At 37.9% G+C, this 26576-nt stretch overlaps 1 protein-coding gene across 5 annotated transcripts in view; it reads right to left on the bottom strand.

Annotated features, from left to right (window-relative positions):
* Positions 1-26576, bottom strand: part of ANO5 (anoctamin 5) — an 86767-nt gene that overhangs the window by 43202 nt on the left and 16989 nt on the right. For 3 of the 5 annotated variants that reach the window (XM_024986961.2, XM_024986960.2, NM_001168406.1), the window contains 5 exons: positions 22209-22250; positions 19253-19366; positions 12468-12536; positions 10720-11004; positions 4427-4540 (listed from right to left, as the gene is read on the bottom strand). In XM_024986961.2, coding sequence (XP_024842729.1) covers positions 4427-4540; positions 10720-11004; positions 12468-12536; positions 19253-19366; positions 22209-22250 — 624 coding nt within the window. The remainder of the gene's footprint in view (positions 1-4426; positions 4541-10719; positions 11005-12467; positions 12537-19252; positions 19367-22208; positions 22251-26576) is intronic. The other 2 variants (XM_024986963.2, XM_024986962.2) reach the window with 1 other exon arrangement.

Genomic DNA, 26576 nt, shown 5'->3' on the forward strand with positions numbered 1-26576 from the left:
GCTGACTTTTTAATTTTATTGATGAAAAAAACAACCTCAAGCAAAGTTAAGTGAATGATCCAAAGTCACTGGCTATTACTGACACCCATTTCCCCAAAAAACTTAATTAAAATATATAAAACAGACTTTTAGCACTTCTCAGTTGAGTTTAGTCGCTCAGTTGTATCAGACTCTTTGGGAACCCATGGACTGCAGCACGCCAGGCTTCCCTGTCCATCACCATCTCCCAGAGCTTGCTCAAACTCATGTCCATTGAGTTGGTGATGCCATCCAACCATCTCATCCTCTGCCATCCCCTTCTCCTCCTGCCTTCAATCTTTCCCAGCATCAGGGTCTTTTCCAATGAGTCAGTTCTTCGCATAAGAACATACTGAAGCATACTGGAGAACATAAGCATACTGGAGCTTCAGTTTCACCATCAGTCCCTCCAATGAGTATTCAGGACTCATTTAGTTTAGGACTGACTGGTTTGATCTCTGTGCAGTCCAAGGGACTCTCAAGAGTCTTCTCCAGCACCACAGTCCAAAAGCATCAATTTTTCAGCTCTCAGCATTCTTTATGGTTCAACTCCCACATCCATACATGACTACTGGAAAAACCATAGCTTTGACTAGACAGACCTTTGTTGGCAATATAATGTCTGTACTTTTTAATATTCTGTCTAGGTTGGTCATAGCTTTTCTTTCAAGGAGCAAGTATCTTTGAATTTCACGGCTGCAATCACCATCTGCAGTGATTTTGGAGCCCAAGGAAATAGTCTGTCACTGTTTCTACTGTTTCGCCATCTATTTGCCAAGAAGTGATGGGACTGGATGCCATTATCTTAGTTTTTTGAATGTTTAGTTTTAGCCAGCTTTTGCATTCTCCTCTTTTCCTTTCATCATGAGGCTCTTTAGTTTCTCTCCTCTTTCTGCCATAACAGTGGTGTCATTTGCATATCTGAGATTATTGATATTTCTCCCAGCAATCTTGATTCCAGCTTGTGCTTCATCCAGCCTGGGATTGCACATGATGTACTCTGCGTATAAGTTAAATAATCATGGTGACAATACAGCTTTGATGTATATCTTTCCCAATTTGGAACCAGTCTGCTGCTGCATGTCTGGTTCTGTTGCTTCTTGACCTGCATACAGATTTCTCAGGAGGCAGGCAAGGTGGTCTGGTATTCCCATCTCTTTAGGAATTTTCCACAGTTTGTTGTGATCCACACAGTCAAAGGCACTTCAGAGCCTCAATATTATTTCATGCATAAGTTCCTCCCCCATTTTTAGGTACCAAGTAGCCTTAATACTGTTGGGGTTTATTTGCTAAGTTGTGCAACCCCATGGACTGTAGCCTGCCCGGCTCTTCTCCCCTGGGATTTCTCAGGCAAGGATACTGGAGTAGGTTGCCATTTCCTTCTCCAGGGGAACTTTCTGACCAAGGGACTGAACCCATGTCTCCTGCATTGGCAGGTGGGTTATCTACCACTGACCACTAGGTAAGCTCCAAGTAGCCTTATTTATATAAAGTTAATTAGGTTTTAGCAGAGCTTTGTCTAGGGCTTCTCAGATGGTGCAGTGGTGAAGAATCTGCCATCCAGTGCAGAAGATGCAGGAGATGCTTGATCCCTGTGTTGGGAAGATTTCCTGGAGTAGGAAAAGGCAACCCACTCTAGTATTCTTGCCTGAAAAATTCCAAGGACGGAGGAGCCTGGTGGGCTACAGTCCCTGGGGTTGCAGAGAGTAGAACCTGACTGAGCGACTGAGTACGCATGCAGAACACTATCTATATATATTTGTTCAATATTGTTTCTTTAACCGTTTGCCTAGAAAAGCAAAGTGTTGAAGACAACATGGAGCAAACACCTAATTTAAAATTAAACACATATGAAAAATCTCTGTATGATAAGGTATAAAATTTTATATCATCCAGATTCCAACTTTCATCTCCTGTAGCTAGTCCTACTGAATCTTGAGAAACGACAAAGAAAAAAGTAGCCTATTTGGATATCTTTAAAAAAAAAAAAAGAGTTTCTTTAAAGCACATAAGGGAAAAGTCTAGTACCTAAACCTGTATTGAGGAGAGAATAAAGAAAAAGAGGTAAAAATTAACAGTAAATGATAGCTCTCTCTAGCAACAGCCTAGCAAGACTGATTTTCTAGTGAGCATGGAGGACTCTACAAGAAGGTTAGATGTATGGATTAAAATTGCTGGTTACTGAAGACAGTCTGGTAGTTAGAAAAGAATCAATGCCCTGAAAACAAACAATCCTCAAAATCTTTAAGGGAAAAAAAAAAAAGCGACTTCCTGGTGGCACAGTGGATAAGGATCTGCCTGCCAAAGAAGGGGACAGCCCTTTGATCCGTGGTCCTGGAAGATTCCACATGTCATGGAGCAACTAGGCCCACATGGCACAACTCCTGAGCCCGTGTGCAGCAACTACTGAAGCCCGTGTGCTACAGCGCCCACAAGCCACAGCCACCGAGCCTATGTGCAGCAACTACTGAAGCCCGTGTGCTATGGCGCCCATGAGCCACAGCCACCGAGCCTGTGTGCAGCAACTACTGAAGCCCGTGTGCTATGGCGCCCATGAGCCACAGCCACCGAGCCTGTGTGCAGCAACTACTGAAGCCTGCGTGCCCAAGAGCCCGCACTCTGCAGCTACTGACCCCACGTGTTGCAGCTACTGCAGCCTGGGCGCCTCGAGCCTCTGCTCTGAAACAAGAGAAGCTACCGCAATGAGAAGCCTGCACACCGCAACAAAGGGTAGCTAGCCAAGGGTAGCCCCCGCTTGCCACAACCAGAGAAAGCCTGTTTGCAGCAAGAATGACCCAGCGCAACCACAAATAAATATAGATAATATTTTTTTAAAAGATGAAAGTCAATGAAACTCTGGTTTTTCTGCTTGCTAGGAACTGAAAAGATTTTTTAAAATCTTCAAAAAAAAAAGAATGAACCCATTGGTGGAGAAAGACATACAAAGACTGCATTGCAAAGTGTTTATTAAACTGCTATAGATCTCTCTACTTGATCAAATGTCTTGGCATTGTTTGAAATACATAATCCCCTAGAAGTTCTTGGGCCCAGTGGAAAAAAAAAAGTGTGTGTGTGTGTGTGGGGGGGGGGGGCATGGGGGGAGTTTCTCTAACACAAGTTAAATTTACCTCAATTGATACTTGTATTGCGAATTGCCACTCATTGTGGAGAATTCCTCTATACCCTTGTAGCTAACACAGGAAAGATAATCAACTAACCAATGTTAAACAGACTTAGAGTCAACAGCTAACACTTGAATAAATATTGACAGGATAGCTGAAAAGAGAGAGGTTGCCTGTTGGGCTTTTGGAAACCATGAGAGCAACATAATTTTCAAAAACATGGGCAATGATTCAGATGCCCCTTATTTAAACAGAAATACCTAATTCTTCTATATTCTAAAGGTATGTGTTTCTCAAAAAGAGATCATCATCAAAAAGCCTTTATAAGTGTGGAAGAGTTAAACAAGAACAAAGGAAAGCAAAGCTCCAGGAAATGATCCTAAGTAGTTCACATGAATTTAGCCAAATAATGCCTGCTGATAACAGGTGATGAAATTTAAACACTAAATATCCAAAAGGAAAGATTTCTCTCAGATAGCCCCAGAAACTAGGCTGTCTTGGTTGACAAGTCAAGCTGTAAGTTTGGTTGAATGGATGCATGATATAAATGTCACTTCTTTATTGAACTCAACATGATCTGCCAGGCCCAAGGAATCCTTCTGCACAATCTCAGTTATTTAAATCTTTCCTATGGACTGAAGTCTTTAGCTTGTTTTACATTTGTATTAATGCTTTACTTCCCAGAAATTCCTAGCCTGTGAGCCTGGATTCATGGCGTGTTCCAATAATACCTAACGGAATGCTCTGCAAAGATGCATGCTCTGTTGCTCAGTCATGTCTGTCTCTTTGCAACTCCATGAACTGTAGCCCACCAGACTCCTCTGTCCATGGAATTTTTTACATATAACTAAAACCAATTGTATATTTGATGCATGAATACAAGAATGCATACAATTTAAGTCCTTTACAACTTCAAAACTTTACAAGTAAGAAAAGATTTGATGAATCTGAATACAAATTTTCAAAAGCTATGTTCTAAAATATTCTTTTACTAATAATATAACTTCCATTTTCAATATGGGTTCTAAAGAAAACTCGTGCAAATGTAAAGATGTTTTAATAAATTTCCATTGAAACCTCAATGTAGAGAGGTTTTAACTATGTGTTTCAGCATAGTTCTCGGCTTGGACCTAGGGAATGCAAGGGATTTTCCCCAACATAAGTGAGATTAAGCAACCTGTCATGAAAGAGGAAACAAATGGAAGATTCTGTCTCCCAACAAGTAAGTCTCTGAATGCGGGAAAGCAAAAACAGGCTCAGTATTTCTAAACCAAGCATATACTTACATCATGGAGTGGAAAGGCAGATGAGTAAGTGTGAGAATTTAGCAGTCTTTCAATGCCAAACCTTTTCTTCCCGTCTTCCATGCCAAAAGGACACCGTGAGAGAATATAATAAACCTATGAGGTAAGCATAGATACACCTTTCAGAAACTTATGCTTTCCACATTTTTCAAAATCACCGTTTAACAATGTCTACTTTTTCTCAGGAGAAGGGCATGGCAGCCCACTCTAGTATTCTTGCCTGGAGAATCCCCACGGACAAAGGAGCCTGGTAGGCTACAGTCCATCGGGTTGCAAGAGTCAGACATGACTGAGCGACTAAACACACACACACACACACACACACTTTTTCTCAATGCAGATACAGGCTCTGGTAATGGAAGGAATCTTCCCCTTGCTGTTTGGGGGAAGATGCAGAAGGTAGGATTGTGTAGTTACAGGTACTTCACCTCCTGGGTATGAGAGCTCCTTATTCCCTCAGGGAGAGGGAGAATGGCTTATAACTTATTTTTTCTTCTCACGTCCCAAGCTCCTCTGGGAGTACTTTGTACCAGAATTGATACTATAATTGGGGTTTTAAGTTGGAGTCTAATATCACTGCTCCTAACAGTTGAGTTAGGGTAATAGGGAGTAGAATTGACACTTGGCCAAGTTGTCTTGAATGCTTTCTAATTCATTACTCTGATGTTTTATACAGGGCCTTTTCCTAATATTAACATAAGATGATGAATTTATTAACTCAAGAAGATCATACCTCTCTATATAACTACTATGGGATCATTTATATATTTTTATCAGTCTTATCCTTTATAAAACTCTATATTTTCCTTGGGCTGTGTTCTTGTATATTTGTCAATTCAATCTCATCTGTTTTTTGTCTTTCAGAAACTTTTCAAAAGTTTTTTGAACTTTTGAACTTGAACAATCAGCTTTTCTGATTTTGGGCTTTTTTGCACTGTATAGATCTATTTCTCTTCTCCTCACCTTTTAAACATTTTATTATCGAAGGAATTGCTGATTACAATCTTGAATCTTTATCTAATCTGGTTATTCATCTTAAGGGCTGTTTAATACTTATGTCTGGTAAATAAATGATAATTTATGTGAGGTAGTTTTAATTTTATAAATAATGTGATAAATATTAGCTATTTTACATACTTTGGATTATTTCCCAAGGAAAGATTCACCAAAAAGAACTCCATATTGGGGAGCTAACAGAGTGCAATACTTTATTCTTCCAGATATTAAGACTTATAATAAAGCTATGTTAATAAATACAGCATGACATTGTCAAATAAAAACAAATTTAGACTTAGGAAAGACTTTGAAGGATTATAGGGAGAGGATGAGGCAGACTACTGCAAGAGAGATATGGGAACCTGGAGAAGTAAGCCAGGTTCACGAAGTGTCTTTCTTTGTGTTAAGGAAGGGCTAGTCTACATGCCAACGTTGGCTCAGGTTATGGGTACATCAAAGTTTAGGGACTTTAGGGGAAGAAAGAAGTCCAATTGAAGTTTGGTTAATTCACCTGGCAAGTACTTTGTTTCACGGGATTGATGAGGATAAATAGTTCAGGTAACAATTTATGAAACAGAAGAGGAGTGTGGAAGGCCTGTGTTTAAACTTTATTATCATAAAGTAATAACAAAAGGGAAAACTGTAAGGGTAAGTATAGATCTGAGAGTATAGATCTCAGCCACAATAAAGAATTCAATTTTGCCATCCGCTATAACACTGATGAACCTGAAGGGTAATACGCTAAGTGAAATAAGTCAGAGAAAGACAAATATGTAGAATATGATATGTAGAATCTAAAAAAAATAAAATGAAATGAATAAATATAACAAAAGAGAAACATTCAGAGAGAACAAACTAGTGGTCATCAGAAGGGAGAAGGATGTGGGAGGTGTGAGATAAGGAGAAGAAATAGGAGATACAAACTATTATATGCAAAATAAATAGGATACATGGATATATTATAGAGCACAGGGAATATAACCAGTATTTTATCATTTAAATGGAATATAACCAGCAAAACTACTGAATCACTATGTTGTACAAAAAACAGTGTCTAGGATATAGTAAGTGCTATTTAAATATTAGTGCTATTTAAATATCAGACTAGATCTGATAGATAGAGTGCCTGATGAACTATGGCTGAGGTTCGTGACATTGTACAGGAGATAGGGATCAAGACCATCCCCATGGAAAAGAAATGCAAAAAAGAAAAATGGCCATCGAGGGAGGCCTTACAAATAGCTGTGAAAAGAAGACAAGCGAAAAGCCAAGGAGAAAAGGAAAGATATAAGCATCTGAATGCATAGTTTCAAAGAATAGCAAGGAGAGATAAGAAAGCCTTTCTTAGCAATCAATGCAAAGAAATAGAGGAAAACAACAGAATGGGACAGGCTAGAGATGTCTTCAAGAAAATCAGAGATACCAAGGGAACATTTCATGCAAAGATGGGCTCGATAAAGGACAGAAATGGTACGGACCTAACAGAAGAAGAAGATATTATGAAGAGGTGGCAAGAATGCACAGAAGAACTGTTCAAAAAACATCTTCATGACCAAGATAATCACGATGGTGTGATCACACACCTAGAGCCAGACATCCTGGAATGTGAAGTCAAGTGGGCCTTAGAAAGCATCACTACGAACAAGAACAAAGCTAGTGGAGGTGATGGAATTCCAGCTGAGCTATTTCAAATCCTGGAAGATGATGCTGTGAAAGTGCCGCACTCAATATGCCAGCAAATTTGGAAAACTCAGCAGTGGCCACAGGACTGGAAAAGGTCAGTTTTCATTCCAATCCTAAAGAAAGGCAATGCCAAAGAATGCTCAAACTACCGCACAATTGCACTCATCTCACACGCTAGTAAAGTAATGCTCAAAATTCTCCAAGCCAGGCTTCAGCAATACGTGAACTGTGACCTTCCAGTTGTTCAAGCTGGTTTAGAAAAGGCAGAGGAACCAGAGATCAAATTGCCAACATCCACTGGATCATCGAAAAAGCAAGAGAGCTCCAGAAAAACATCTATTTCTGCTTTATTGACTATGCCAAAGCCTTTGACTGTGTGGATCACAATAAACTGTGGGAAATTCTGAAAGAGATGGGAATACCAGACCACCTGACCGGCCTCTTAAGAAACCTATATGCAGGTCAGGAAGCAACAGTTAGAACTGGACATGGAACAACAGACTGGTTCCAAATAGGAAAAGGAGTACATCAAGGCTGTATATTGTCAGCCTGCTTATTTAACTTATATGCAGAGTACATCATGAGAAACACTGGGCTCGAAGAAACACAAGCTGGAATCAAGATTGCTGGGAGAAATATCAGTAACCTCAGATATGCCTATGACACCACCCTTATGCCAGAAAGTGAAGAGGAACTAAAAAGCCTCTTGATGAAAGTGAAAGAGGAGAGACAAAATGTTGGCTTAAAGCTCAACATTCAGAAAACTAAGATCATGGCATGTGGTCCCATCATTTCATGGCAGATAGATGGGGAAACAGTGGAAACAGTGTCAGACTTTATTTTCCTGGGCTCCGAAATCACTGCAGATGGTGATTGCAGACAGGAATTTAAAAGACGCTTACTCCTTGGAAGGAAAGTTATGACCAACCTAGATAGCATATTCAAAAGCAGAGATATTACTTTGCCAACAAAGGTCCATCTAATCAAGGCTATGGTTTTTCCAGTGGTCATGTATGGATGTGAAAGTTGGACTGTGAAGAAAGCTGAGTGCTGAAGAATTGATGCTTTTGAACTGTGGTGTTGGAGAAGACTCTTGAGAGTCCCTTGGACTGCAAGGAGATCCAATCAGTCCATTCTAAAGGAGATCAATCCTGGGATTTCTTTGGAGGGACTGATGCTAAAGTTGAAACTCCAATACTTTGGCCACCTCATGCGAAGAGTTGACTCATTGGAAAAGACTCTGATGCTGGGAGGGATTGGGGACAGGAGGAGAAGGGGACGACAGAGGATGAGATGGCTGGATGGCTTCACTGACTCGATGGACATGCGTTTGAGTGAACTCTGGGAGTTGGTGATGGAAAGGGAGGCCTGGCGTGCTGCGATTCATGGGGTTGCAAGGAGTCAGACATGAGTGAGCAACTGAACTGCACTGATTTAAATATTTGTTATTATTAACAATACTAGTATTTTAAGGAAACTCAAAACTATTTTGCACATTTGAGGTGTCACTGTTGTAAGCATATACTTGCAAATATAACTAAGAAGAATACAAGTTTGGATACATGCATTTGGTATATGTCAAAATAGTAAGAAAGAGAGGAAGGAAGGAAAAAAGAGAGTAAAGAAGGATGGATGGATGTAGGAAGGAACAAACGAACAGACATTTCCCTGGTGCCAAATCTTAAAGCATTTCCTTCAGAGACTTATAATTATAAATTCTTTTTCTCTTCTCTCAGAGATGTATGCAAATCCTTTTAAAAGCTAAATAAACTTCTTGCCAGTTCTCTAACTCAGGAGTGTTTTTCTTAAGTTTTCTAGGAACCATCTCTCTCAAATGAAAACATCAAGGAAGGCAGCATCGCTGGTTCCTTGTCTCTATATGGGAGTGTAGTCTAGGCATCTGGTTCCAAGTTGTAGCTACCTGCTTCACATAGATATATGAGAAGCTTTATTATTATGAACACTTCAATTAGTAGATGAACTTAGAATAAATTATGTGGCAAATAGTGCAGCCAAGCCTAATAGAGGGGTCATCTGTGAAATACACATTGTGAGGCTCAAGACATAATCTGCTCAAGACAGATTATCTTGTTTATAAAGCAGACTTGTGAATTGAAACCTGGCTTTCTGATTTCATGCCATGTGCTCAACATCCCCTTAAATGTTGCCTCTTAGATCTGCTATTCCTGCTGCTGGTGCTTTTTAATCCAGGTAAGACAAGGGAGAGAACTTTTAGTTTGTTGATTTGCATTTTTATTTAAATTCTAGGTACTACATTTTGTTTAATATTCCTGTCAGTGAATTTTTCAAAAACCAGATCTAGGGACTAGAAGAATGATTATTTCAAAATCCTTCTTAGACACTTAGGAGTGGTGAATCTAAGTGAATGAAGTTGCTCATTCCTCAAGGAAAGAGTAAGTAATCTCAAGAAGACTCTTGTCTTTGTTAGAACCCTGGTGATTTCATTAGTAGGTAACAGATACATGGGGAAAGAGTAACAAAGAACCTGAATTTTTTTCCTCTAAAGTCAGATCAATAATAATAGGATCTCACACTTAGCAAATCCCTCATGCATTCCCAAAACTACTCAAAGTCATTCACACCTTAACTCATTTAATTCTCAGGGTAACCTATGAGGTGGGCATTACTGTTCTTTTAACAAAAACAAACAGGGGTAAAGAAACAGTGAGAGATTTTTAATGAGAAATTTAAAGATTCTAGGACTACAACCGGAGAGGAAATACTATTATAAAAAAGACTGAAAATGGTTTTAAATGAAAGGAAAAAGCTCTGATGTTTCTCAAATGCTGTCTATTGTGGACAAAATAAAATAATGCCTGCCATTTCAATATACAAGGAATGTTGCCTGCCAACAAGCCATTAACCACTGCAGCCATCCCACAATGGGCAATTCAGGACAGAGAAAAGCAGGATAGGGTCCTACATAGTTAAGAGGTATATCAAAGGAATAATTTCAACGAGCCCAGACTCCAGAATCTTCCTATACCCAGAAGAGCACTAAAATTATTAACTTGAGATATCTGTGTTTTGTGATTAGCAGTAATCTTTTAATGCTCCATTACATGTTTTTTGGGTTTTTTTTCCTAGCAAAAATTTCTTTTTATCCTGGGTTCTCCATGACCTTTTTGTAACAGTTCCTCAGAGGCTATAGTCTATGACAATGTCCCTGAAAAAAACATAATTCTCAATATTTAGGTTGTGCTTTTTTTACAGTCAACACCATATGTAAAGAAATTAAAACATTTCATTTCCATTTGGAATGACCAATATTTCTCCTAATGATTTTACAGAAATCTTACAACATCAAAGTCCTCTAGGTCTCAATTAAGTGATTCCCCCAATATTGCATGAGGCCTCTCTTTGCTATATTCACACTGTCAACTATTCACTTTTAAACAATTTGAGAAGTAGGGAGGTTGACAGGGTTAAGTGGTCCAAGATGGATATTCAAACCTGCCCAGTATCATGGAACACATCAGAGTTTACCCAGAAACACCTTGTAAGGCATAGTATTGCACATGTACACACATAAAAGCACAATTGAAGAGATGGACCCAAAGGTCTTCTCTACCTACAATTCTGTTTCTTGATGAGGATGGAAAGAAGCTTGACTCATCTTTAATGAGGAAGAGCTCTTGCCGATGTCTGCTGAACTGGACAGTGAAATAATCCGGAGTAGGATGCTTCACATCCCTTGGGAGCTTCAGAGGCTCAAGCATACAACTAAAAGGGAGTCTGTCAGCTGAGGGAATATCACTCTCCTTAACAGGCATTTTGATTCCCAACACTTCGGCATAAGTAACTAACACCTCCCAAGGGGCATGGATCTTGACAAAATAAGTCCTTCCATCTTCGGAGTTCTGTATAAAATGGAGGCAAAATAGTGGAAAGATTACTAAATTGATTAAAGAAAGAAAATTTTTATAAAACCCCAAATTAAAGATGTAACAGCATTTTCAATTTTTTGAAAAATTTCAGCAAAATTTCTAGAAGAGTAATGCTTAAAACAGTGGTACATACCTTCTTCTTGTTTAGTTGCTCAGTTGTATCTGGCTCTTTGTAACTCCATGGACTGGGACGGGATTTCCCAGGCAAGAATACTGGAGTGGATTGCCATTTCTTTCTCATATATATATGTGAGATATATATATATACATATATGTATGTATGTATAATATGTGGGTTTTCCTGGTGGCTCAGTGGTAAAGAATCTGCCTGCAATGCAGGAGGGGCACAGGTTCAATCCATGGGTTGGGAAGATCCCCTGGAGAAGGAAATGGCAACCTATTCCAGTATTCTTGCCTGGGAAATCCCATGGACAGAGGAGCCTGGTGGGCTACAGTTCACTGGGTTGCAAAAGAGTCAGATACCACTTGGCAGCTAAAAATAATAACACACACACACATACACACACACACGTATATACACGCACATGCACGTGTGTGAGAAAGAAAGAGACATAGAAAAACAAAGTGAGAGTCTTTTTGAAAATATATTTCAGGGTCAATGTACACTAGCCTGATATCCATAGAAACACATGCGATTCTGGACAATCTCTTAAGTTTTTAACAACTAGCTATTAGCTCAGAACTGTGCTTAGGGTATATGAGAAATACACGCAAAGCATAAGGTGTACTTGCTCTTCTTACCCAGTTTCAATGTATTGCCTATACCCAGAAGAACTTTAGGTAACAACAGTTCATTACAAAGGAGAATAGTTAAGTTACAGATAGAATACATGGTATAATTCATATTTATTAGAGTTTAGTAAGAAAAAAATTCAGCAATAAATACAAAGTAGAGAATATTAATTTAGAACTAGAGTATTAGAGTTTCATGGACAGGGTTGGATCTGAAATAGGTCTTTAAAAGCAATTTGGAAAGAAATTCAATACAACAAGTAAATGGTAGGTTAGGGGGAAAAAATGTCATATTAATGAACAGAAAAATATGTCTAGGCCTTAACTAAAAGTTTGTGTTGCAAGACAGCCAGGTTAACTAGTTAAGGTGTTAGATTATAGGCCGCCTTCAAAATGAGACAGATATGAAACAAAAGCCATGTCTTTCCTTTCTCTGGATCCTGATGAGAACTATGCATGCCTATTTTTAAAGTGTTCCACTCATTACTCATCATCTCAATTTCAGAGCACTGACCTAGTTATTTACCTGAAATATCACAGGCCCTATCAACCCCAGTGTAAATGTCTGTAGGCAGAAAAACTTATTTTGCTCCCAAACACAATCTAGTCAGTCAAAGGTCAGAGTACAAGGAAACAAAACTTAAAAAACCAAGACTCTGGTATAGACTAATAACTACATTTACCATTTTATCTTCAATTTCCAACTCAAGACCAGTTTTTCTGAGATTTTGTTCAAATTGTCTTCTTCTTTCCTATGGAAAAACAAATCAGTAGAATTCTGTAAAATACTTTTATTTGCCCAGTGATAAACAGACTTGTTACACAATGACTGGGCCTTCAGACATTTCTTGGTTGTACATAAAAGCATTCTATATATTACCCCCATCTGAGTGCCATGAATGGCTTTTCACCTGTATTATAATTCATACTATAACTATAAAAATCAATATATCTAGGAATAATCTCCAGGAAATATGCAGGACTACTCTCTGAAAAAAAAATACAGAAAACTTTACTAAATTAACATAAAACATTTTGATAAACAGAGATATATTACATTTATAGTTGGGAAGACTCAATCCTACAAAGATATCAGATATTTTAAACAAATGACATATTTAATGCAATTTTCAGGCAAAATATCATCATGACTTTTTAATCATGAAGAATAGTTTCACTCAGAAAAAGTAAAATTAAATTTAATTCAATTAAGTGCAAATAATCATTACTTGTGAGCTTTAAAACAATAATTAACTGTTCAAAATGCTTTTGGCTTTAACTGTAAGTGTGAAAAATTGTAACTGTGATTTAAGTATAATTCAAGTATGAGTTAACCCTTATGCAAGTGTGAAAAATTGCAACTGTGACTTAAATGTAAAAAATTATAACATAACTATGAAAAATAGTAAATGAATTTTTAAAAGGTTTTACTAGGATATCACAGGACATATCTTCAAGTGGATATGTCCACCTTGAGAGATCTTCAAACTTTACAAGGAATATAATTTTAATGTGCTCTTTTTCTCCAACATCTAACATTTACAACATGTGAGAATATGTTTATGAACAATTCTCCCCTATCTGATACTTTTTCACAATTGCCCTTCTCCTATGTTACCAAAAGAAAAAGTAGGCTGCAATCCTCCAGGAAAGCAAAACAAAACAAAAAAATAAAGGGCAAGAAGGACATTCAAAGTACATTATCAGTATTAAAAAAGTGAGTAAGTTTAGTTCAGTCACCCAGTCATGTCCAACTTTTTGCAACCCCATGAACTGCAGCACGCCAGGCTTCCCTGTCCATAACCAACTCCTGGAGCTTACTCAAACTCATGTCGATGGAGTCAGTGATGCCATCCAACCATCTCATCCTGCCTTCCATCTTTCCCAGCATCAGGGTCTTTTCCAATGTGTGGAAAAGACATTTCCATCAAGTGGCCAAAGTATTGGAGTTTCAGCTTTAGCATTCAGCTTTAGCACTGATTTCCTTTAAGATTGACTGGTTTGATCTCCTTGCAGTCCAAGGGACTGTCAAGAGTCTTCTCTAACACCACAGTTCAATAGCATTAACTCTTTGGTGCTCAGCTTTCTTTATACTCCAACTCTCACATCCACACATGACTACTGGAAAAACCATAGCTTTGACTAGATGGACTTTTGTCGGCAAAGTAATGTCTCTCCTTTTTAATATGCTGTCTATGTTGCTCATAGCTTTTCTTCCAAAAAAAGGGAATACCTCCTCTCATTACAGTAACAAATGGTTTTGTGAGACATGTAGACACCAGTTCTCTGACTTCAGTAAAATTGAAAGCTGAGCTAAGTATTGTTAGGTGATAGACCATTAAATATTACTTTTATGACAAATCACTTTGTAATTTGCAGCTGTAATTCAGGAGTTCACCCAAAAAAGATTAAAGCTGCTAAAGCAGTACCATTTCTATTCCAATCTACTTATTTATCTGAACAAGCCTAATTTATACTAACATGAAAAAAAGAATATACTTGAAGGAGAAGCATCTCATTCTAGGAATAATTCTCATTCATCTACAAATAAAGAAAATTTGGTTGGGCTTCCCTGGTGGCTCAGTGCTGAGGAGTTGCCTGCCAGGGCAGATGACATGGGTTCAGCACCTAATCCCGGAGGATCCCGCACGCCACAGAGCAACTGCGCTTGTGTGCCTCAGCTACTGAGCCTGTGCTCTCGAGTCTGGGAGTAGCAACTACTGAAGCCCACGTGCTGCAGCTACTGAAGTCCAAGCACCCTGGCACTCATGCTCCTCAACAAGAGAAGCCACCGCAACGAGAAGCCTGAAAACCACACGAGTGAACAGCTGCTGAGAGCCGCAGCTAGAGGAAAATCTGTGCAGCAGCAATGAAGACCAAGCACAGTCACATATGAATAAATCAACAAAATTATTAAAAGAAAAAGAAGATATTGTTTAAAGCCCCTGCATTCATTTCGTTAACTGATGCATTTAGGATGAGTTTACTTTTGATGTTTGATAATTACTTGTCAAATATTATAGTATTTCAAGGTTTACCAATTATGCACTTGTACAACTGTATTAAAAAAAAAAAAAACCCTCAAAAAACAAATGAAAAAGCTTAAGGCTTAGACCGTTCTGATAAAGAAATAAAAACCCTTCAATGTATATACACATTTGTTATAGCAAACTTGACTGAACAAACGATAGAAGCCTCTTTAAATATAAAACACATTTAAATTAGGAAAAAAGTACACAGAAAAAAGTGGAAGGAAAATTTTAGGTGGAAAAAAGTAAATTATGTAAAATTTGAAGTGTTAAAAAAGAATTTCTTCATATAATTCATTTTTTAAAAATAAATGATGATGGGTGCCAAATTGCCATGACATTTACCTTCTAGGGATATAAATTAAAAAGTGATTTAACTGGACCATTTACAGTACACTATAAATTCTGTCCTTTGTAACTACTGAATATATGATAAATAACTGTAGATGAGGAAGACTTGTAGATGAATCAGGCTTTGGGGAGAAGTCCAGGAGTTCATTTTAGACCTGTTGAGTCTGAGATTCTGTAAGACTTCCGAGTAGAGATACAGAACAGCCATATAGGAAAGAAGAATGAAGTGGAAAAGTAAACAGAATTAGCACCAACATGGTCTTAAATTTTAAAACTGTGAGACTGGATGTATCATCAAAGAAATCAATGTAGATTGAGACAAGAAGAGGATCAAGGACAGAGCCTACGGCACTATGCTAACAAGGGATCAGGCAGAAGAAAAGATTGAAAAGGGGTGGCTAGTGAAATAAGAAGAAAACTGAAAGAATCTGGAGACTTGGAAGCCACGTCAAGAATGTGCAGCATAGAGAAAGGAAAGCTAAGTGGTGGCAGATGCTGCTAACAGGTCAAGCAAAATGAGGGTTGAGACTTGAACACTAGATTCATTTATATAAAGATAAGCAGAGTGGGTGAGGTTAAGGCCTGATAGGAATGGGTTTAAGAGAAAACTGAGCCAAAAGAAAATCGAGAAATTGACAGTAGCTGGCAGGGAAACTAGGATCAAGAGAAGGTTTTTTGTTCTTGCTTTTTTAATTTTTATTTTTTAAATAAGGAACAATTAACAGCACATTCACTTGTTGAAAGAAATGATTCAGTAAAGAATGACACAAAATGCAGTTTAAGGGAGAAAGAATTATAAAAGCAACATCCCTAAGTAGGCATACTATAACAGGCTTAAAACGTATTCTTAGAGAAGCCTGCCTGCAAGGTTGGTTCTGGTGTTTGGAAACTGGTTTTGGGGAGTGTTCCCACCACTCTCAGAACTACTGAGAGTGGCTGACTTCACTTCACCTATGACACAGTTTTGTACACAGTTTTGTCACAAATGACATAGTTTGTACAAAACTATGTCATTTATACTGAACACCTGCTTCCCTTTAGGACTATGAAATATCGGTATGAGCTCAGCAGAAGGTGACAAGTAAAATCCTACAGCGCTGCATCATTAATGAGCTTCCCTAGCAGTCAACGGGAGAAGGCAATGGCACCCCACTCCAGTACTGTTGCCCGGAAAATCCCATGGATGGAGGAGCCTGGTAGGCTGCAGTCCATGGGATCGCTAAGAGTCAGACACGACTGAGCAACTTCACTTTCACTTTCCACTTTCATGCATTGGAGAAGGAAATGGCAACCCACTCCGGTGTTCTTGCCTGGAGAATCCCATGGATGGAGAAGCCTAGTAGGCTGCAGTCCATGGGGTGGCACAGAGTTGGACATGACTGAAGTGACTTAGCAGCAGTAGCAGCAGCAGTCAACACTTCCAGTGCAATGTCACACATTGTCGCTAGAAAAATCAAGTGCATCCCATGAGTCCCCTCCACCTGGCGAGAACTCTTACAAGCTTGTATCTGATTTTCTCTGGATTTTGTCCCATACATTCTTTTCCTTTTGCTGATTTTGCTTTACTTATTTCATTGCAATATATCATAGCCATTGAGTGTGGCTGCATGCTGTGTTCTGTGAGGTCTTTTACTGAATCAGCAAACCTGGGGTAGTCTTTCTGATCCCTAAAAATGGATTCAGGACACAAGCAGAGTTCTTGGCTTTAGACAGAAGGACAGACAGCTCATCTGTGGTAACAGAAAGAAATGCAGATTACACAGATGAAGATACTGGTAGAGGGACAGACATGATAATGAAAATTAATAATTTCTCTTCTACTTGCTTCAGTTTTCTCAGTGACTTAGAAAAGTGGTCAGCCAAGCTTGAAAATAAGGAGGATACATCCAAGATAAGAGAGAGAAAAGGTTATAAAACAGTCATCCAGCAGATTGGGAAATCGAATAATTTAAAGAAGTAAAGTGTGACTGCCAGATAGCATTAAGGACCTAGTTGAGGTCCATTGGCACAAACACGAGATAAAGTCAGTAAGTGAGATATATCTCTTTCTTTCTGATGGTTCTAGCATGTAGTAGGTAGACAGCTGGGTTTAACGAAGTTGTTTTGCAAAGTTAAGTATGACTGAGAGAGGAGCAAGGGGTTCGATGGCATATGCCATAAAGTATAATTTGATATGAGATTTAAACTGAACAAGCATAAAAAAGAGCATAAAGATAAGGAGCAGCAGTAAGAAGATTAACATAATTATATTTAATCTGGTCCTGGTGAGTTGAAGGAAGAAGGGTATTAGTCAGACAGGTGGATACTTGGTATGAGATTGTAAAGAGTTGTAGCCATTAGTAATGGCAAGTTCTAGGGGAATGAAAGGCTGAGTTAGAGACTAAGATAACTGGAAAAGGGAGTTCAAGGAACACAGAGGCCAGGATGCCAAAATAATCATCTATATATGCACTGAGATTATAAATACTTAAAAAAGGAGCTTGGGTGTAGAGTAATAGTGAACCAGGAGCTAAAATTGTTGAGAAACTTTTTGTTAACAAAATCTTCCCTGTTGGAAGATCAGGGATGGAATAAGGGCAGCAACAATGCTGGGTAGTGATAACTCTGATGAGATTTAAAGCTCAGGAGTTTTAGGGCTAAGCAAGGGAGGACGGACTGGAATCAACAAGATACAAGGAGAGCAGGCATTCATCCATCTCCGGAAAAACAGTCTGCAGGGGAAAAACCAGCACCACTTAAGAGGGCTGCTGGGGAAGGCATCAAATCCCCAAGAGGAGCTAGGCTTGAAGAACATTCAGACAAGAGCTGAAAGTGGTGACAGTGAATGAATTTTAGTGCCCTAGTGAAAGAGTTTCCAGGGAAAGAGTAGAAGAAAAGGACAGGGAGGGATATGTACAGGAACTTACATAATATCTCTAGTTTTTTACTTTATGGGACATTTATTTCTGATGTTAAGCATGTTAGTAAATGTGTGTTTATATGCTTACCCATTGCTGTTGTTCAGTCACTAAGTCATATCCAACTCTTTGAGGCCCCATGTACTGCTGCTGCTGCTGCTGCTAAGTCACTTCAGTCGTGTCTGACTCTGTGTGACCCCATAGACAGCAGCCCACCAGGCTCCCCCGTCCCTGGGATTCTCCAGGCAAGAATACTGGAGTAGGTTGCCATTTCCTTCTCCAATGCACGAAAGTGAAAACTCAAAGTGAAGCCGCTCAGTCGTGTCCAACTCTTTGCGACCCCATGGACTGCAGCCCACCAGGCTCCTCTGACAATGGGATTTTCCAGGCAAGAGTACTGGAGTGGGGTGTCATTTCCTGCTCTGCCCATGGACTGCAGGACACCTCAAATATTTAATGGCTCAATCAGCAAAGAATCTGCCTGCAAAGCAGGCGACCCAGGTTCAATCCCTGGGTCAGGAAAATCCCCTGGAGAAGGAAATGGCAACCCACTCCAGCATTCTTGTCTGGAAAATCCCATGGACAGAGGAGCCCGGTGGGCTACGCAGTCCATGGGGTCGCAAAAGAGTTGGACACAACTTAGGGACTAAACCAACCAACCAATATTTATTAAGCATCCATTATTCTCCAACTACTCCTCTAGGCATTTGAGTATACAGTAACAAAAAAGACAAAGTCTTTGGTTTTGTGAACTTACTTTATGGTGTTGGAGACAGTAAACAAGTGGAAAAAAACCACAAATAATGTAAGTTTAGAAAGTGATAATGTAAGTTCAGAAAGAACATAATGTCAAGGCTATTTCAGATAGAATGGATTACTGAAAGCTGAAATGAAATTGAATACAAAAGATAAATATTATATTCATACATACACCTCAGATTCTGGTGGTCACATTTAAGAACAAAGGTGAGCTACAAAGAGAAGCCACTGTCCAAAATGTTAAAAAAAAAATTGAAATTACATATGCATTTTTGGGTTGCATATTTTGTAGTCTTTCCACTCAGTTTCTGCTTCCAGAAATACTCTGGGGCTGCTAACTTTTACAAAATAATTTCAGTGGAAACATCCCTATCAAATTATGGAATGTGCTTCTTTTTATTATTCCCATCTCTATCTCTCGTAAGTACTTACCGCCTTTAATTCTGCTTCTTTCTTTATGTCATCAACATAGGAAAGCACAAAATCAATTTTCCTAATCCCATCTCTGAAGAAGATAGAATCTTTGCTTTGTTCATCTTTTTTAAACTGCAGGAGACATGAATGGCACAGCTTTAAGTTACAGTTTTATTTTCAGATGGCAAAAAAAAAAAATGAAAGAAATTAAAATTTGGTCACCATCTAATTTCATTTTCAGAAAATGACAGATGAAGACAGAGCTTTCATCAATGGAAGATCATGCTTATTTTAGAAAGTCACATTCATAAAGAAGTTACATATTAAACAATGAAGACTCAAGATGAAACGAACCATATTGACTACATGCACTATAATAAAAATGTTACAATTATACCAAAATACAAAATGAATACATGTATACATTGATCCCAAAAGCATATTCAGAGAGAGACTTGTTACTTCATTAAGCAAAATATCAATTAGTCCAACAAATAATTCATGGTCACATACTATTTTAGGGGTATAATTAATTACAGACTAATTCATGAATTAGTGCAAGAACACTGCAAGAACAAAAACATAATTAATGTTCATGCTATGTTTTCATAAAATTGCTACTTTTTAATTAACTTTTTGAAGGGTTAAAATAAAATCAAGATGCAGCTGAAAATTAGAAAGCAAGTTAGCTTGCTATCTGGCTTCAATTCAAATACACTTGCACACAAATCTCCTTTTCAACATCAATTATTTAAGTGAGCCAAAATCAATCCATTGTTTAAATCTGTGTTATCAATTCTCTCAGTAAAATGATCAAACTTGCAAATTCACCCATCACATGTATAGTTCATTAATTCCTCCCCTTTCAAAACTACAAAAACATCAGAGCTTCAAAAAGAAGAGATTTTAAGTTTGACTGATTTGGTCCTCTTGGAAGTTTACATGTAATATGTAATAGTTAATATTTGGAACAGTCCACATATAATACTTAGAATGATGTAAATAGATGATACAGTGCATATCAGTGATCTCTCTAACCCTGTGATGCAAATTCATAATATAGACAACTTTCCAACTGCTTGAGCTAACTAGTGAATGGGGAACTGGGTGTTTAATTTTCATAACTGTATTTATTTCAGTGTATGAGTTTCTTTTATGGTATTCTATGCTGTTTTTCATTCAAGTCAGGCCAGGCAAATCACCCATAAAAAGGACTGGATATAGATCAGTCAAGTAAGAATAAGAAAAAAATCTCATGTTTGATCTGTGGTTTATGAACAGAATAACTGTATTTTAGTTATATGAATGCATAACTGGTATGTCTCAGAAAGAACTAGCTCCCAATGCACAGGAGGAAATGAGTGAAAAAAGAATGGAGAAACAAAAAATACTCAAGGAGTGTAGAGATTACATATCAAGATTTAGTTATTTAAATGTTATGTCTCAGTTTTTTGCACCCCAAAGGATACATAGTCATCTCTCTTCTCATAAAAGTAAAAAAAAAAAAAACAAATGAAAAATTCAAACTGTCATGTTATAGATCTTGATTATAAATCACTAAATAAAAGTGAACAAAATGAAAAATTATTTGAGCTCTTGTAAGTTGTCACAGGATTAGCATATTTTATGAAGTTCCCAAACTGGGGAAGGGAAAATAATACTAATTAGATTAAATGCAATCAAAGCAAAAAATTAGAGGGAAAAATAATAATCTTTTTGCTCTAAGTCTGGGTCAGTCATATTTTGTCTGGTAGAGTTTTTTTTTTTTTTTATGACATACATTGGTAAGAATTCATATTTGAACAGCTAAATTTAGGTCCACAAAGAGAAGTTCTGGTGACAGAAGATGTGCATATAGAAATCAACAAAAATCACACTCAGAGTTTTTTTCCATTAGGGAACAAACAAAGCAGCTAGACTATTTAATCCAATTATTTCCTGAACGTTCAGTCGAAATGTGCTGTGCTTAGTTGCTCAGTTGTGTCCAACTCTTTGCAACCCCATGGGCTGTAGTCTGCCAGGCTCCTCTGTCCATGAGCATATGTAATTCCCTTCTCTCAAAAACCAAAGGCTACCTAGAAAAACCCACATTTCTATCATTATGTCATTCCCTAACTATACACTGTAAAAGTTTTTTTAAATACAGAGAAATCACTGGTAGCCCTGTAAACACTATGAGGAGAATCCCACGGATGGAGGAGCCTGGTGGGATGCAGTCCATGGGGTCGCGAAGAGTTGGACATGACTGAGCGGCTTCACTTTCACTTTTCATTTTCAGGCACTGGAGAAGGAAATGGCAACCCACTCCAGTGTTCTTGCCTGGAGAATCCCAGGGACGGGGGAGCCTGGCGGGCTGCCGTCTATGGGGTCACACAGAGTTGGACATGACTGAAGTGACTTAGCAGCAGCAGCAGACGTCCTTAGCACTGTTCACAGAAACTGGCTGAAGTCAACTGGGGCAAAAAAACATGATAATTTTGTTACACGTAACTGAAAACTATGAAAACATCTCATTCTTTTGCAGAAAACATGACATTAAGATCATTGTTTTTTGCAGTGTGTGTATCTTTTTATTTATATTTGATTGTATTTGTATTTGTTCTTGGAAATGCCTGTTTATAGTGAGGCAAACATCTGTGTGGCTATTGAATGAGGTAGTTATTCTGAGGTTCATAAACCTCAGAATTCTTCATGGGAATTCATAAACTTCTGAAACTGTATGTAAATTGAAAGTGTGTAAGTGCAAGTGCGCGTATTTGTGTGTTTGCAATTACAATTTTTTAAGGAAGAGGTTCCAAAGCTTAAATCAGACCCCAAAAAGATTATGAATCACCATTCTAAAATCTCAGTTGTCTGGGGAATAGGAACCAATGACAAACACCCTCAAATTAATAGCATTCATTACAACAAAAATGACTCAGGCTAGCAACGTAGCCATCCAAAGCACAGGCAGTTATCACTCCACGCTGGTTACCAGAAGACGCCGCCTCAGGAACAAATTGAATCGCTTGGCAGACTGTGAAGCAATCAATAGAATGTTAGCAAATCCTGCCCAGAATTAAAGAAGAGTTCCCCCAAAACAGACATGCAAACAAACAAACCCCAGTATGATCGCTCAAGTGAATATGCATGTGTGTGTGTAATACTTGAGATTTGGAAGGTGGGAGAAGACAGTAAGAAGAAAAGAAGAACAAAAATAGGAAGAAGACAATAAATGAAAGAAAAATAGGGGACTTTGGAGTAAATTTCCCTAAATCCTTTTACAGTAACTTTAAATAATATACATTTGTGGGCCTGGATTAAGAAAGAAAGAACAGAAAAAATAATGAAGGAAAACATGAGAATGGAAATGTAAAGTAGAATAGATGTAGTAGAAATTCTGTTATGTATGCCTATATACATCAGGCAAAGAAAGCAAAATTATTACAGTTATTCTGGGACCACGTATGGTATGAAAAGCTCACCCAATAATGTAAAATATTTCATTACTGAAAAAAAATACTGAAATTACCATTACCATATAAGTGTGTGTGTAATTGCCTTTTTTTTAGAAAGAGGTTCCAAGCTTTAATCAGATCTAAAAGATTAACGATCTTTCATTACAATTAAAATATTTCACTATCAGAATACTGGGGGGAAAAAGTAACTTAATTACTTAAATGCTGAGTTGTCTTCAATCTTCGGTTACCATTATCTTTAGAATACCAAAGCAATTCACTACAAAACATCTGGGATAATCAATGATATTTGGAAGGAAAACAACCTATGGCACAAAAAGGCAAGTACTATATTTCACAGTAAAATGAAATTATAAATTATCTAATTAAATTATCAATAAAGAATTTCAGTTCTTGCCATACAAAGTTTTGTTTAAACTGTTGTCTTTCTGGAAAATGCTAAAGAGACCCAGCAACTGGTGACTAAGCTGGGAAAGTCTCAGCTCTGTAAACTGAACAACCTACTATGTATAGATGACTTAATACTGCCATTATTTAAAAAAAAAAGACAGATACATGATGGATGTTGGTCACTGTATAAAGCATATTATTTTGTGTTGGGCTGAAATATTTCAACTTAGCACTTTAATTTTCTTGGCATCTTTCATGAGATGCACAAGTTACTGCTTTTCTCAGATGTTTTACCAGAAGTCATCACAAAATTGTTAAGGGAAATGAAACACTCATACTCTAAGAAGCCACATAGGACCATATTATGACTTTCACGGGTCCCTTTTCTATTAAAATTTTTAATAAAAAATAATAATATGATTATACTTTTTTTTACTGATTTTAAAATATATTAAAATTAAAACATTTCCACGGGCTCCAAAAAGTATTTTGTGGCTCCCATGCCTGGATAATAAGTTGGCCCTGGAGTCATGGTTTAACTAGTACCACCACATTAAGAATGTTGAGTATGCAAGGTATAAAAATTTACCTAAATGACTGGTAAAAAGCCTTCTGTGATAAATACATCTAATGTCAAGTTACTTTGCAGCCTTTCCAATACACGATATCCTCACAATATAAAAATCAGTGAGCTCAGTATCAACAGCTGGTCCTGAAAAAGTACTGACTTAACATTTCTAAAAATTAATTTTAAATATATTAAATGAAGATCACCAAAGGACTTGATTACAAAATGATACAACTAACATTCCATAGACTAAAAATTTAGAATTAATAACTTTATTATACATTGCCATCATGTGCCGAATATGTTCACTTTTCATTACAAAATAGTAACACTAAACCTACTAAAAATGTATTTTTAAAATCATTCCTATTTCCTTGTACTTTGTAACCATTTGGCGTATTTACTTCTAGTTTTATCTAAGCACTGAATTTTTTAATATAATAAATGGCTACATGTAATCCACACATTTTTCTTGCCTTTTTAATAATATTACCATGATATTTAGTTCTCATATTATTATAAACTTACCATAAGCACAACTTGTATGTGTCTTTTCAATTCATTAAATTTAATCTAATTTATTTGTAAAAAGATATGTCAGAGCCTCTTCTCTATAAATAGCGTTGAAAACTTTTATTACTGGTGCTACACAGGAGTCGGCAATAACATCTTTCTTTCATTACACATAACTTGAACACCTTAAGGCCTAACTTTTGAATTGTTATGCCAGGTGCTTTAAATCTGTATATTTTTAAAATCAAAGATAGAGATAAGAGAGAGAGAGAAAGAGTAATGTCCAATTGGAAATGAAAAAATATATATATTTACATGAGGATCAAAAATATGAAGCATCTATGGGCAGATTTAACATATATGTATAATACTTGCACATTAAAAATGAAAATACTGCTGATATATACTAAAACATATCAAAACGGAGATATATTTTATGTTCATGTATTTTTGAAAAGGGTCAATATTGTTAAGATGTAAATTCTCCTGAAATTAATCTATAGATTCTAGGCAATACCAATCAAAACACCAAAAATAATTTTTTTAGACTTGTCAAGCTGATTGTAAAATTTATATGAAAAATGTAGATTTTAGAGTAGCCAAACAATTTTGATAAAGAAGAATAAATTGGAAATAATCTGATTTTCATACGTTTACTACAAAGTGAAAGCAGAGACATTATTTTGTCAACAAAGGTTCTTCTAGCCAAGGCTATGGTTTTTCCAGTAGTCATGTATACATGTGAGAGCTGGACTATAAAGAAAGCTTCAGTTCAGTTCAGTTCAGTTGCTCAGTCGTGTCCGACTCTTTGCGACCCCATGAATTGCAGCACGCCAGGCCTCCCTGTCCATCACCGACTCCCGGAGTTCACTCAAACTCTTGTCCATCGAGTCGGTGATGCCATCCAGCCATCTCATCCTCTGTCGTCCCCTTCTCCTCCTGCCCCCAATCCCTCCCAGCATCAGATTCTTTTCCAATGAGTCAATTCTTCGCATGAGGTGGCCAAAGTATTGGAGTTTCAGCTTTAGCATCAGTCCTTCCAAAGAACACCCAGGGCTGATCTCCTTTAGAATGGACCAGTTGGATCTCCTTGCAGTCCAAGGGACTTTCAAGACTCTTCTCCAACACCACAGTTCAAAAGCATCAGTTCTTCGGCACTCAGCTTTCTTCACAGTCCAACTTTCATATCCATACACGACCATTGGAAAAACCACAGCCTTGACTAGATGGACCTTTGTTGGCAAAGTAATGTCTCTGCTTTTGAATATGCTATCTAGGTTGGTCGTAACTTTCCTTCCAAGGAGTAAGCATCTTTTAATTTCATGGCTGCAGTCACCATCTGCAGTGATTTTGGAGCCAAAAAAAATAAAGTCGGACACTGTTTCCACTGTTTCCCCATCTATTTCCCATGAAGTGGTGGGACCGGATGCCATGATCTTCGTTTTCTGAATGTTGAGCTTTAAGCCAACTTTTTCACTCTCCTCTTTCACTTTCATCAAGAGGCTTTTGAGTTCCTCTTCTCTTTCTGCCATAAGGGTGGTGTCATCTGCATATCTGAGGTTATTGAGATTTCTCCCGGCAATCTTGATTCCAGCTTGTGCTTCCTCCAGCCCAGCGTTTCTCATGATGTACTCTGCATACAAGTTAAATAAACAGGGTGACAATATACAGCCTTGACGTACTCCTTTTCCTATTTGGAACCAGTCTGTTATTCCATGTCCAGTTCTAACTGTTGCTTCCTGACCTGCATATAGGTTTCTCAAGAGGCAGGTCAGGTGGTCTAGTATTCCCATCTCTTGAAGAATTTTCCACAACTTATTGTGATCCACACAGTCAAAGGCTTTGGTAGTCAATAAAGCAGAAATAGATGCTTTTCTGGAACTCTCTTGCTTTTTCCATGATCCAGTGGATGTTGGCTTAGCACCAAAGAATTGATGCTTCTGAACTATGGTGTTAGAGAAGACTCTTGAGCCTCCCTTGGACTGCAAGGAGATCCAACCAATCCATCCTAAAGGAGGTCAGTCCTGGGTGTTCATTGGAAGGACTAATGTTGAAGCTGAAGCTCCAATTCTTTGGCCACCTGATGCGAAGAGCTGACTCATTTGAAAAGACCGTGATGCTGGGAAAGATTGAGGGCAGGAGGAGAAGCAGATGACAGAAGATGAGATGGTTGGACGGCATCACACACTCAATGGACATGGGTTTGGGTAAACTCCAGAAGTTAGTATTGGACAAGGGTCCTGGCGTGCTGCGGTTCATGGTGTTGCAAAGAATCGGATACGACTGAGTGACTGAACTGAACTGAACTGAACTGAGAGTAATCAGGACAGTGTAATACTGTCAGAAGAACAGACATATGATGGGGCAAAGCAGAGTTAGAAATAAACTCACACCTACATGGTCAGTTTCCACA

The sequence above is a fragment of the Bos taurus genome, chromosome 29, assembly GCF_002263795.3.
Source record: "Bos taurus isolate L1 Dominette 01449 registration number 42190680 breed Hereford chromosome 29, ARS-UCD2.0, whole genome shotgun sequence".
Classification (NCBI taxonomy): Eukaryota; Metazoa; Chordata; class Mammalia; order Artiodactyla; family Bovidae; genus Bos; species Bos taurus.